Source organism: Perca flavescens, chromosome 14 (assembly GCF_004354835.1).
Source record: "Perca flavescens isolate YP-PL-M2 chromosome 14, PFLA_1.0, whole genome shotgun sequence".
NCBI classification, from domain to species: Eukaryota; Metazoa; Chordata; class Actinopteri; order Perciformes; family Percidae; genus Perca; species Perca flavescens.
The window spans coordinates 16,360,760-16,375,077 of NC_041344.1; the positions used below are offsets into that span (position 1 = coordinate 16,360,760).

At 38.8% G+C, this 14,318-nt stretch overlaps 1 protein-coding gene across 1 annotated transcript in view; it reads left to right on the forward strand.

The window, feature by feature from the left end:
• The window catches only part of csmd3b (CUB and Sushi multiple domains 3b), a 289,126-nt gene that overhangs the window by 230,598 nt on the left and 44,210 nt on the right, over positions 1-14,318 (forward strand). The window contains exons 36-46 of the mRNA XM_028596859.1: positions 262-465; positions 790-914; positions 1,502-1,598; positions 4,659-4,763; positions 4,868-4,986; positions 5,707-5,776; positions 6,363-6,479; positions 6,756-6,965; positions 7,863-8,051; positions 9,083-9,260; positions 12,579-12,724. Coding sequence (XP_028452660.1) covers positions 262-465; positions 790-914; positions 1,502-1,598; positions 4,659-4,763; positions 4,868-4,986; positions 5,707-5,776; positions 6,363-6,479; positions 6,756-6,965; positions 7,863-8,051; positions 9,083-9,260; positions 12,579-12,724 — 1,560 coding nt within the window. The remainder of the gene's footprint in view (positions 1-261; positions 466-789; positions 915-1,501; positions 1,599-4,658; positions 4,764-4,867; positions 4,987-5,706; positions 5,777-6,362; positions 6,480-6,755; positions 6,966-7,862; positions 8,052-9,082; positions 9,261-12,578; positions 12,725-14,318) is intronic.

The window sequence follows — 14,318 nt, forward strand, 5'->3', positions numbered from 1 at the left end:
TGGTAATTGCTACATAATAAACCTTGCCTCTCTGGGGCTATGGGGTATTATGGGTTAACTCTTATATTTTGTAGACGTGTCCATTTTACATACAACGCCACAGTGATTTTAGTTTTTTTTATGTATTTAGTTTTTTTTATGTGTATATAACCTTTATTTAACCAGGGATGTCATTGCCAAGATAGGCAGCAATAACTTTACATTTGGCATTCCTATCGATATTAAAAAATTGTAATGATTGTGCCTTCCTCATTACTGCAGCTGTCCCGAGGACCAGCTCCACCCAGTGCAGTTCGGTCCCTGAACCGCGCTTTGGGAAGCGTCTCGGTAATGACTTTGCAGTTGGCTCATTGGTGCAGTTCGAGTGCAACCCTGGTTATGTCCTGCATGGCTCAACTGGCATACGTTGTGAGAGTGTACCCGACAACCTGGCACAATGGAATGACACCCTGCCAACATGCATAGGTAAATATGAATCCAGAAATTAGGCAGAAGACAGATATTTTTCGATTCAGAATGCAGTACCATCATAAGATGCATTATCAGCCACACAATGGATGCTCCATAAAAAAAAAAAAAACAGACAATTTAAATGCAGATAACATCTTAATGTGGTCACATGCCAAACCTAAGTATGCCCAAGCTGTCACCAATGCTTCAGGCTCTTTGGTCTCCTCCTCTGTAGGGCAAGGGATGATACGACCGACTTTCTCTTTTCCTGTTTCTGCCTGACAAAGTGTTGTTTTAACCTCTGCTTTTCTCTCTTTTCTGCTCTCTCCTCTCTCTCAGTTCCCTGTGGGGGTATGTTGACCTCTCGTCGTGGGACCATCCTATCGCCTGGATATCCAGAGCCCTACGACAACAACCAGAACTGTGTGTGGAAGGTCTCTGTTCCAGAAGGGGCTGGAATACAGGTAGTAACTGTCACATGCTGCTTCCTGGCTGACCTATGTATCATTGGCTTAAAAGCTGATCAGGCAGGATGTCAAGGAAGATAACATATTATTAGAAGGATGAATGGATGGATGGTTTGTGAGAGAGGGACCATCTAGAGATAACTAGATAGGATCTAACCGTAAGAGATAATGCCTGATTGCGTGTAAGCCAAACTGCTCTCACGGACAAATACAAAGGCAAAGAGGCCTCTGGAGTCTGTTACACATATTTGACAGGCACCTCACAGCATTACAAGTACAGGTAACAAACAGCCTTTGCTCACATCTTTAGTTTCATTGGAATATTTACAGCAATGAACACACAAACATCTTGTGTTTTACTTCCTTTCTGAATTTGTTCATAGATTTAGCAAATGTGTAGACCATTTTATCAGATGCAGTCAAATGACAATTTAGGTGCTTTTGTTTCTAATAAATTATATATATATATATATATATATATATATATATATATATATATATATATATATATATATATATATATGTGTGTGTGTGTGTGTGTGTGTGTGTGTGTGTGTCTTTTTCATCTTTATCTGTCTGTCCAGATACAAGTTGTGAGTTTTGCCACTGAGCATAACTGGGACTCTTTGGATTTTTACGATGGTGCCGACAACCATGGACCAAGACTGGGCAGCTACTCTGGTAAACCATTTTTATGGTGTTCCTCAAAAAGTTACACATATTCTGGGAGTGTGAACAAGTGCATGAGTTCTGGAATAAAACAACATCAATAATATTTGCTGTTATAGGATGTCGAATTCCTGCTGACCCGATTGTTTTGTTACTTAATGACGACTCTAAATTACACCTGTTTGGGAGACAAAGGAAAATATAGCTAGCCGGCTCAACTGCAACCAAGAAAATAATAGCTCAACGCTGGCTCCCCCCTCACTCGCTTTGTATAAAACAGTGGTTGGCGTATTTTCTAGACATAGTTATGCTTGAGCTCTCTACAGCAAGGATTAACAAGGCCAAATCATTGACTATCAACCTATGCAAAAGCGCAGCAGCACAAATATCAGACCTAATGACCTCAGTGCCACAAGAACCCGAGGAGAGTGATTAGGCAAGGTGTGGTTTCTGTTTGTTTGTTTCTTTTGTTTTCCTCGAGACCGCAGAGGGTGGAGGGTTGTTCTTGTTCATTTGTGTTTCTCTGTTTGATTATAAAAAGCAATAAAAAATTGATCTTAAAAAAAAAAAAGTTACCCATATCAAGGCCCTCTCTTGCCAAAAACTCAAGTCAAGTCTGTGTGAGACAAATTGCAAAAGATTAGTCAATAGGAAACAATTATCTCCATTGTATTATAGGATACAGTTATTTTCAACTAGAAATATGTTAAAATCATACAGTTTTAAAATTGAATTGTGACAATTTTAATGGCAATAGTTGATTTGGAGTAACCAGAGACATATTATGCTCATTTTCAGGTTTATACTTGTAGTATGAGTTTCTACTAGAACATGTTTGCATGCTTTCATGTTCAAAAAACACATTATTTTTTTCTTTCTATCTGTCTGAATATACCAGCATTTACCCTCTGTCTGAAGTGCTCCGTTTTAGTGCCTGTCTGTTCAAGCCTCCCTCCTGAAAAAGCCCAGTCCGCTCAGATTGGCTTGCAAGAACCAAATATGGTGCATATTTGCAAAGGTAGTTCTCAAGGTGTAGGGGTAAATACTCAGATGGGGGGGTTATTGTAATGAGCCGGCATGTGACATAGGAAGGGCAACCAAATCTGAATGGCTTGTTGAATTCCATGGTTTAGGTTAGATTTGAGTATATAGAGAGGAATACATACATGTTTCAAGGCAACAACCCCTTTACAAGCATTTATACACATAACAAAATAAAGAACAAGAAGAACTCTGTCATCTTGGAAACTGATCACAACAAATATAGTGTGACAGTTAATTGCATCATGACAACATGCAGTGTTCTTTTTCGTCATGATGTTTTGAGGCATATGAAATGCCCTGCTAAGAGTGCAATTAGAGCGAAACTGGTCCCATTCTGAGTCTCCCTGCAGGAGCCGAAGAACACACCCACTGACACCTGTTTATCTGTGATTCCATGAAACACATATGAGAATCTTTTGTCGTATAGCTAATTGATCTTCCTACACTCTAATTCTCTACTAGGAATAGATATTCCCTCAGCAACCTATGACACGATGTGTCAACCACATTAATTCCACAAACAATACAAATATTCACAGTTTTAAATGCTCCCAAAATGTACTGCACAATGTAATTAACAATACCTTTAAGTTCATTGTAATGGAAGGAGCAAGATATCTTTTTTTAACTCGTGGTAATTATGCACATTTTATATTTACAACTGATTACCAGCAATAACATAATAAGGTATAAGAGGTATAAACCCTAATGGCAAGTTTTACATTTAGTTATTTTTTATATATAAAAATATATATTCTATATTTCACTCACACATGCCGAAGAAAACTACATTCCTCTTCTCAACTTTTCCTAAAGAAAAAAATATAATAAAAAAGGTGTGTCTGGATCAAATTTTGTCCCTCTGCTCCAGCAACTCATATTCAACCAAAGAAATAGTTCAGTCTGGATTAAGCACTCCTCTGGATTCATTCACTCGTGTAATACAAGCAGCCATCCAAAGGGGGAGTTAGCATTTTCTGGGGATACTAACACTGCTTTTATGAAAGCAATGTCATATGACTATCTGCTAGTTGTGTTAAATAATCTATGGCAGGGCTTGAAACTGGATAAGAAATGATATTGTTGGCGATGAAATGACAGTGACGGTATTTCCATATAAAAGTCATTAATAAGTAAATACGTGCAGGGCGATAATAAAACTTTTTAGTACTAGGGTTAATTACCACTGGTAATTAATATTGTCATACATCCCATAATAACTGTTATGGTTAAATCCACCCACGTTAATTATTCATCATCATTCATCATTTATTAGTGAGTCATAGAAAAAGAAGTCCATTATGATAATGAATGAATGTTATTTCTCTGGAGTATGAGCGCTACCAGCAGGGGGGGCCGCTGACTGTTTACAAAGCTGCTAATTAAGTCCCCTCACAACAGGCAACCAATCACATTAGTTGGCCTGATTCACTGTGGATTCAGAAGAATGTCTCTTTAACTTTGATGTTTTGCTGACACATCTGCCACTGAACATAAGACAACATGTAAGTCAAAACAAGCTCACTGGCCTTGAGACAATGTTAAAACTCAAGTGGTTAGTATCAGAAGACGCTTTTGACACTGTTGCATCTTTAAGCAAGCCAAGACAATCACATTTTCACTGATAACAAGATTAGAGTAGGTAATTATTCCTTTACATTAGAGTGCATCACCTACTATCTTACTGTAAAGGACTCTGACAGAATCACACTGTTGCACAGTGCCAGCTTTGCTTTAGCAGTGCAGTACCCGTTTTTCACTTTGTACTTCCCCTAGTCATGCTAAGTAGGTCAAGCCAACATTTGAAAAGTGGTTTCAAATAAAACAAATGTCTCATATAAAAGTAATTCTCCCTCCATCGAAAACACTTCACAAACAAAAAAAAGTGAAAATGTAGATTTGGGGGGCCTTTGTTGTTTCCTTTGCTGTCAGATAACTACAATTCTTTGCTTTCAACCCTCAGTTGAAAAATGAAAGAAAATGTGATCATGGTAGTGTATGGCTTTCTTTCTCTCTCCTTGCTATCAGGCACCACCATTCCCCTTCTCCTGAATAGTACATCTAACAACCTCTATCTCAGCTTCAACTCTGATATTAGTGTCTCAGCTGCTGGTTTCCACTTGGAATATACAGGTAACATACTTGTTTTACATAAAGCTTTATCCATGGCATAAGCCATATATACATGATGATGTGTGAAACTTTTACAACCATGTTTATTTCACATTTCTTATCAGCTATTGGTCTGGAGTCATGTCCAGAGCCTCAGACTCCAAACTATGGAATAAGACAAGGAGACAGATTTATGGTGGGAGACGTCGTACAGTTTTCATGTGAACAAGGATACTCTCTTCAGGTAAAATACAACCTATATGTGTATATACTGTTTGTGTTTCGGCAGATATTCATACTGAGAGACTGAGAGGCATTGGAGGATAGACATTTCAGATAAACAGAACACAGACATGCACTACAAATTGCAGTTTAATGCAAACTGACTGTTGCCGGGTTGGCTCAGTGGGTAGAGCAGGCGCACATATACATGGAGGTTTATGCATTGACGCAGAGGTCCAGGGTTCGAGTCCGACCTGTCACGATTTCCTGCATGTCTTCCCCCTCTCTCTCACCTAGCTGTCCTGTCCGTTAAAGGCGGAAAAGCCCCAAAAAATAATCTTTAAAAAAAATAAAAACGACAGATACGTATGAGCTTGTCTGATGTGCCGCCATTCACTCTTTTCATCCCCTGGCTGCAGAAACCAAGACCTATTTAAACTGTAAATCAGAAGGAAACCCCACTCTCGGGTTGTTTTCCCAGCTCTTACTAAACATACAACTCTGGTGTGGTTTGCACAACTCTTTAATAATGTATGTCTCTGGTGTGGTCTGCCAATTTCTGTCTAGTACAGTATACAGCTCTAATGGAGGTTTGCTTTTCTTGTGCCTTATACATATCTGCATCACTACAGCATTGCTGAGTAGATAAAACTGCACTTTTAAACCAAATTCTTTATTATCTGTAGCAATTTCCCAACTCAACTTAAATGATAACAGATTGTGGTTGCTTTTACATTTCTAGGGCAATGCCCATATCACCTGCATGCCTGGACCTGTTCGAAGATGGAACTACCCTGTACCACTATGTCTTGGTAGGTATTTTCCAACAGTACATATATGCACACACACACACATACACACATGCATGCAATCTAGCCTGGAAATATTGCGATACGTGCAAAACCTCAGTGCTGCAGAAAGGATGCAAGCAGTCTCTATTGCCTACCCTGACTCTTTGGAAAATAAGCCGTTGGATCAATTTGCTGTTTTGTGATGAGCTGATTATTTAGTATTCTGTGCAGAATATGATTAAGCTTTTAAACTGATGCAAAGCTAAGTCAGAGTCTGCCATAAACATGCAGAGTGTGCCAAAGCATCAGCATGCACTGAGGCAAACTAGGGAAAAACAAGCCCTAGTCACACATCAACTTGCACAATGGTAATTTATTCAGAAAGAGTATGGATTAAAGACTTGGAAAATGAATGTGTTATTCACAATGATGCAAACCGTCAGGTTGAAGATACTTTAGTGTCCGGCCAGCAGCAGCATCTTATAAAAGGAGAAGTACTTTACGTCTGCTGTACTTCTTTTGATGTGTTGCATTCAACACCAAACCACTGTTTCCCTTTTGTCTGTCTTTCTTTGTTATGCATTTGTTTGCATTTGTGTGTTTCCAGCCCAGTGTGGTGGGTCTATGACAGATGTAAGTGGAGTGATTCTAAGTCCTGGTTTCCCCGGCAACTACCCCAGTGGATTAGACTGCACATGGACAGTTAACTTACCTGTCGGCTTCGGTAAGAAACACTGTCAACTTTGAATAAAAAAAAAAAAAAATGGTGTATGTGTGTAGTTCTCTCTAGGTTTGGCTCTGTATCTGCTGTCTCTGTCTGTCAGTTTCTGTTATTTATTGATTGATTCATTTAATTACCCACTCACTCAATCAGTGTTGGTGGCCTTTATCCATGTCGTTGGTGAGTGGCTGCACGTGAAGCATCTACAAATGCTTTTATTGCCGGCCTCTCAGTCAGTCAAGCTTTGCTAATTGCTTTAAATGTCAAAATGTTTTTCAGGTATCCATCTCCAGTTTCTGAACTTCTCTACTGAAGCGATCCATGATTATTTGGAGATCCGCAGTGGAACACTGGAGCTGGGCTCGGTCATTGACCGGTTCAGCGGTCCAGTCATCCCCAAGCCTCTGTTCAGCACCACTCACCAGACCAGCTTCTTCTTCCACAGTGACTATTCACAAAACAAACCAGGGTTCCACATCACATATCAAGGTAAATGTTGTCTCTACAAGCTCCTCTCCAACATTGTGTGTGCACTGATCATTTGCTAAGCAAAGAAAACAAGAGCAGATGTCAGACTGCTCTTGCTTGGCTCAGAAACAGCAACTTATGCCAACGTGGAAACTTGGGTATTAGATTTATACAGGTGTGTGACTTCATTTCTCAGGAGCAACTAACAACAAAATGATTTGGTTAATTTCTCAGACGATAAAAATATTTTCTGAATTCTAAAGCAGTTGCTAAAACACTACGGCATGCATAAAAATGCTTGATTCATTTCAGTGATGAGATGAGATTTCTATTTATTTTATCTGACACTAAAAAGGTTTTTTTAGCAGCCTTATATGTATTATGACAAATCTTGTAGATGGCCTAAATGTGTTACGGGTAATTCCATTAATGTGCAAATTGCACACTGATGAATAATTCCTTTTATCTCATGACAGGGGCACTGTCAAAGTGTTTCAAACCAGGAAAAATAATGTGAACACTAGCATTTTTTTTAATTCCACTACTATGACTACTGATGTTTGTCTTTCTCAGTACCTCTTGTAGCTCTGAAAGGTCACTGTGACTAGAACGTTTAAATGGCAGGCTGTCAGATTTAATTTGAGAGTATTTTGGCAACATCAAAACAAGTAGGAGCTTCTTTGGTGCATGATACTTTTGTCATAAAGTTAGTAATCTTAATTTCCAGCATTTCATATGTCAGTGTTATTTGACTTTAAACTAGAACAAAGAAATTATGAGTTAGTCTTTTCTGTACTGACTATTGGTTATTTGGTGTTAGAATGGATGTGTGTATTGTTTCTTTCTATAAATAACTTGATTTTGGTTTTTCTAAATGTTTCTATTTTTCTTGACTAATCTGGGTTATTGTCTATCAAGCCTACCAGCTCCAGAGTTGCCCAGACCCTCGGCCATTTCGAAACGGCATCGTGATTGGCACAGATTTCAGTGTTGGGATGACGGTGTCGTTTGAATGTCTCCCCGGATATTCTCTGATCGGAGAGGCTTCACTCACATGTTTACATGGTATCAGCAGGAACTGGAATCACCCACTACCGCGTTGTGAAGGTAATACTGAAGCTATAGAAAGCTACCTATTACAATGTCAGAATGACTATTTCATGTGTTTTACAGCTACTGTAGATGTAAAATGAGCATGGGCTGTATTGTGAAGGGAATACAAATTGTGTTTTCTTCATTGCTGTTAGTTTTGCTATTATTGAATATATCACTTTCTCAGAAGAACATCATTTATGTTTTATATGGAGCTTGCAACCATAATGTACCCAGATCCCATGGAAAATGGAAATATACATGTATATGCTGGTGAACTATTCTTTCAGTCCAGAGGAATTTTTGAGAGACTATGTATTTCCCTCAATGTCCTAAAAGCACCCTCATTTGTAAATGCTTTTTAATAGCATTTCAGCACTGATATCATCACTTTTGTGATTATTGCTCATGTTGTATACAACAATATAACTAGTTGATATTGAATTGTATGCTCAGAGCAAAGTGGGAAAAACACTTGACTTACAAGTTGCATAAACAACTTGTAAGTCAACACAAAAATGAAATATGTTCCCCTATAATTTGAATGAATGTGAGAACCTAAATTACAATGAAGTACATGTATACAAATCTGGAAGATGTAAGAGAGGTGTCTGGCTTATTATACTTTATTATACTTTCCAGTGGTGAAATTATATCATTAAATTATATTATCCTAACTTTATGACAAGTATCTACGCAATAATCCAATCTTTAGTTTTATTTTTTTATTTTAAGGCTACACTTTAAAGCACTAACATTCAAGGACCCTTAATTTAAAAAAAACAAATATTCCGTTGTATAGCTCTCGGCCGTGGTAACATCACACCACTGATGAGCAACACCTACATTCCCAAGGAACACCTGTGCTGCTGAGCTAAAATAAAACTGTAATGACAATTTATTAAAGGTATTAAGGTGTTATCCTGTGGTCATTACATGACTGATAGAGACGTGTCCTCTCTCAGCCATCCAGACAATTACTGAGTTATGGTAATACTAATTTGCTGGTAATTTATTAAGGGTAATTCTGTTATTCTATGCCACAGCTCTCTGTGGTGGCAACATCACATCATTAAATGGGACTATTTACTCTCCTGGTCACCCTGAGGAATACCCCAACTTCCAGGACTGTGTGTGGAGTGTTAGAGTTCCTCCTGGACACGGGATCTACATCAATTTTACTGTACTGAGCACTGAGCCCATATATGACTACATTACCGTCTGGTAGGTGTTATTTACTTATTTAATGTAATTGCTTTTCCACATATATACTATACAGCTTAACTGACACTGTTCATCCTCATTATGTGCTACTGCTTATCAATCTGTTCCACCTTTTCCTGCTTCAGCAGGGTTTATTTCCCTAAGAATTGTTCTCTCCTTTTTTGACTGAATAGCCTTTAATTTGTATCACATGCAGAGAACTTCTGCTACGCACACCAACTCTCTCACACAGGATGTCATGCTCTTTGACATCTTTTCAGAGTTTGCCACTAATTGGCTAAATTCCTGCAAGGGTTACTGTGACTACAGACGTCTCTCTTTGAATATAAAGCTACTCTGACATAATTTTCTTCTTGTCATGTTTTATCCGTCTCTCTTTACCCCTAAGTCTCTCTCCCATTCCCTCTTATGCTATCTCCAAGTCTCAGTCAGTCTTATATGTAATGTATAACAACCTTCTCTCCCAGCCTTGACTTCTCACTTCATTATTCTTCTTAAGGAGAGCAACCATTGACAACCGCAGACGTTTTGGTCAATGCAAAATATTTAATATTTTACAGTGCTTAGGTAGCATGTTACATAGTTATCTGCAGGTACACGGTGGCAGCAAAACCATAAATAGGCAATCTATTTCTATGGTTGTCATGTTGCTGCCCCTTTTCTATAGCTAAAGCCTGTTTCCTATTAATAGACGGCAGGGTGCAGCATCAACAGTTTAGAAACATCACCTGGCATACAGACATGTAGAGGCAGTGCTAGGCAGTGAAAACAACAACCGCAGTGTGAGACATGGTTTGCTGCTGATCCATTCCCATGTATTTTTAGACCAACACAGAAGGACCAAATGTCTGTCTTGTACTTTTGTTAGCCTGTCATGATGTGAGCACTGTCAACTTTCCAGATTTCTTCCACAGCTCTCAGAAAAACCCTTTTTATATAATTATAACTAATGCAGGATGACCACCGCTCCATCTGGCTTAATCTCAGCTAAGGTGCTGGAAGCACCAGTGAGCCAAACTGATAGAATAGGTAGCCACACACTTAGATCTACAGGATGCACTATTGCACACTACTATAACTAAAAACTCTGTTATCTATCTAGAAAGTCTGGCAATCAGAAACCGTCATTGAAAACTCAAAAAATACCTGGCAGGTGATTGGATGAGCCATCTGTCTATCACGTTTGCCATTGTTGTTTTAAACAAACAGTCGTGGCCGTCACACACACCTAAACCACACCTGTACCTGCCAGTAGCTCTTTACCAGACACTTACTGGTTCGGTCCACTTCTGTTTCGGACACAGACACGTTAATTTAAGGCTGACAAGATGGATTTTCGTATGATACGTGATCCCGCGATTCTTGCCTGATATTGCAAGAATCCAACTTCCGTGCAAGATAAGAGAAAGACGGTGTCACCAATAAATAGAACACTATAAGCTAAAAAGCAGTGCCCTTATTTTCTACCTGAATAAATGATTCCATCAAGTGACGCCAGGTCAGTTACAATGATATCTACCACTATTAGCCCGAGTCTCCATTAAACTCTATCTTACCTTTGGGAAAACTTGGAGGTTCTAATTTAGATGCAAATAAAAACGTAAGGGTTCACCGCTATATGCACCACCTAATGTCTCAGGACCTCTTAATCACCAACAATGGTCATTACTGTCTGCTGCGATAGCATTATTATGCCAGTTTTTCACATTTTAGGTGAAACAATCTCACAGTCACCAAACCAACAGCTAACATCAGATGCTCCTAAACATTGATCGATAAGTCTTGACCAGAGAGAACATCTGAGAACTGCTTCTCTTTAGCTGCACAGCTTTTTATCTGCTGCAAATACAATCAAGTGCAGCAGCTTGTTTTCTTCAACCACTGGGCTGAGACTCCTATAGATGTAGCTCATAACTGCAATATGCCTTTTCCACACCACAACACTCTTGAGCCATGTGCCATCCACCCACAAATGATTCTGTGACTTCCATGGATTGGTCGCACAGCATGGTTCTGACACTGCCGTCAGTTGGAAAAGAAGACATACTGCTGAACTCACACAAAGCAAAGACAGCAATCACATACAAACCCACTTCAAAAAAATATCACAATCTCTGTCACACGTTCACAAAGTTTGATCCTTGTAGAGAGCACAGTGTCAGTGGTAAAGGTTTGGATTTTCACAGCAGTCTCCTCAGTCCAGAGCCAGCCAACCTGACAGTCTGCTAATTGGTCTCATACTGGGAGCCTTACTACATGATTCCATTGTAAGGCTTATCATATATGTCACAGATGTTACTTTGTGCTACCTCATACACTACCTTCTCTGTACTCTATATGTTGCCATAATGTGCTAATAAGTGAGCATTAGCAATAATCAGCAATGAACGAAAGTACTCTGACTCTGAACCACTCAATGTGAATCAGAGCAGGGGATGATTCATTGCATAACCTAACAGGTATAATTGGCCTCATCCAAAAACACTTAACACCAGAAAATAATCATTCCATTTTACTTCATGATGATACTTTTTAATCACTGATAATGAGCCGGCTATTGGTTAGTTCCAGTCTGACAGCTGGTGGGTCATTAAAGGTGAAATATGCTCACGACATTGCACAGAATGCCTGACCTGCCAGTTGACAGATATCTTCCTGTCTGCTTTCTTTGGTAATTGTGTAACTTTTCATGAATGCTAGGCTGATATTAGTGGCAGAACTAAAGCCAAGTCTGTAATTTGTTATTGTGTTTGTTATATTATGATCTGATGACAGTTCAATCAATATTAATAAACTTGAGCGTCCCTAAGCAAGAATAAGAGAACCAGAGCTCCGAACTGTGTTGTTATTGAGAGATAAAAAGGGAGCTGCCCTTTTGTAAGTGAAATGAAATCTGAGTTTGTGAAGGCTTTATGTCTAAATGAGCTTTGTGACATTGTAGTTTGGATTGTTTGGAGAGGGATGATGAGTCCATACCCATCCACAATCACTCTGGGTGCCGGCACTTTGTCACACAATGTCCGACTCCGTTCGCAGTCAATGGAGCAGGTCCAGGTTTTGCCTCATGAATATCGTCAAGTCTCTTCTATCTTTGTTTCTAGCCTTGGAGAAACCATTTCCTCATCACAAATAGCCGTTTGACTGCCGGAGATGACTGCAATAATTTATTCAAATTATGTTTTAGGTTGACTTTTCTCTCCCATTGTTCTATAAAGAACGATCACATCCATTTGTTTATGGGTCTTTAGTCTCTGAGTACCCCCTTTGTAACACAAGCTTTCTGTATGGGTGTGTGTTTCTCTCTTCGTTTCTTTGTAGGGATGGCCCAGACCAATCATCTCCTCAGATTGGCCAGTTTAGTGGGAACACGGCTTTGGAGTCTGTCTACTCGACTTCAAACATCATCCTCATCAAATTCCACTCTGACTTCTCTGGAGCCGGCTTCTTTGTATTAAGCTACCATGGTGAGACAGTAACTACATTAACAGTTTTTTCACAGAGCTAGTGATGGAAACATTGATTGAGTTTTTTCAGGTTAAAATACCATTCTCATCAGCTTTCTCTGCAGTTGGCTTTGTTGTCCTGAGGTATAGCAATAAAACTATGATGATATTATTAGTTGTAGCTGCAGTGACGGCATCGATCCGTTTGCTGTTGTGGTAGACTCTCTTCAACTTCATCCTTATTACGTTCCACTCAGACATGCTTCCTTTGACTCATTCGAACTTATGAAGTTTGGTCTTCCACCACAACTTTTTACTCTCTGACTGAAGTTGGCGTCTATATATGTCACAGCCTACCACTGAAATAAAACATTAGTCACAGTGGTGCTATTGATAGTTTTCATTGTCATGGATACTCTATGTTATTGAACACAAACAAGTTATTGAAAACTTTAACATCTGGTCAACATTTCATAGCTTTTATCAATCTGCTTTCTTTCTTTGAGTGTACTGTATGAGGCGTTATTTCAATGCCACTACTCCTGCTATATGTTACTTTAAATTATAGCAGTTGGGCTTACAAATGAGTTACAGGTACTTAAGCAAAGTCTGTGATGTGTGATTTACTTTTGTCTGGATTTGAATCCCTTTTTCCAGGTCTCACTTGCTTTATTATAGAGCGTGTTGACCAGTGGGTTTCTTGCCCAAATATGATAATAAAATACTTTAGATTAGTGATCAGTGTGAGGTAAGAAAAATATTATATATATATATATATACTATTGCCATATGCAATATATATTGCTATTGTTGGAAGTAAAGTAGCTTTGCACAAAGTTGGTTTGTTAAAAACAAAGAAAGAACATACTAAGTTTCAGTGAAAAGTGTATTAAAAGTCCCATGACATGCTGCTTTTGGATGCTTTTATATAGACCTTAGTGGTCCCCTAATACTGTATCTGAAGTCTCTTTCCCAAATTCAGCCTTGGTGCAGAATTACAGCCACTAGAGCCAGTCCCACAATGAGGATGTGCCAAGGTGTAGGGTGGGGGTGTGGCCTTGACCAACTGCCATGCTTCGCTCGTTTGCAAGCCATGAAGTCTCTCTCTTTCTCATGGGCGGGCAAATATAGGGAAGATTCCAGATTGGCCCATCTGAGCTTTCATTTTCTCAAAGGGAGAGCAGGATACACAGGGCTTGGTTTACACCTATCGCCATTTCTAGCCACTGGGGGACCATAGGCAGGCTGGGGGAACGCATATTAATGTTGAAAAACCTCATAAAGTGAAATTGTCATGCCATTGGACCTTTAATCTTTTAACTTAACCGGTTTGTGAATATGAATGTTGTTTTGTCATTGCCATTGTTTACTTCCAGTTCCAATTTTCTTTGTTTAAAACAATTGCTATTAGTGCTGCCACTAACAATTAATCTTTTGACAAATTTTTCGATTAGTTGACTAATCTTAACGACTAATAAAAAAAAAAAAATCAAGTAAAAAAAGTGAAGGGCCCAAACATAAAATGTCACCTGTGCCATAAACAATATAAATAACTTAAATGTTACCAAATAAAAAAATGACATAAATGCAGATATAAATGTAATAAAAAAATGAA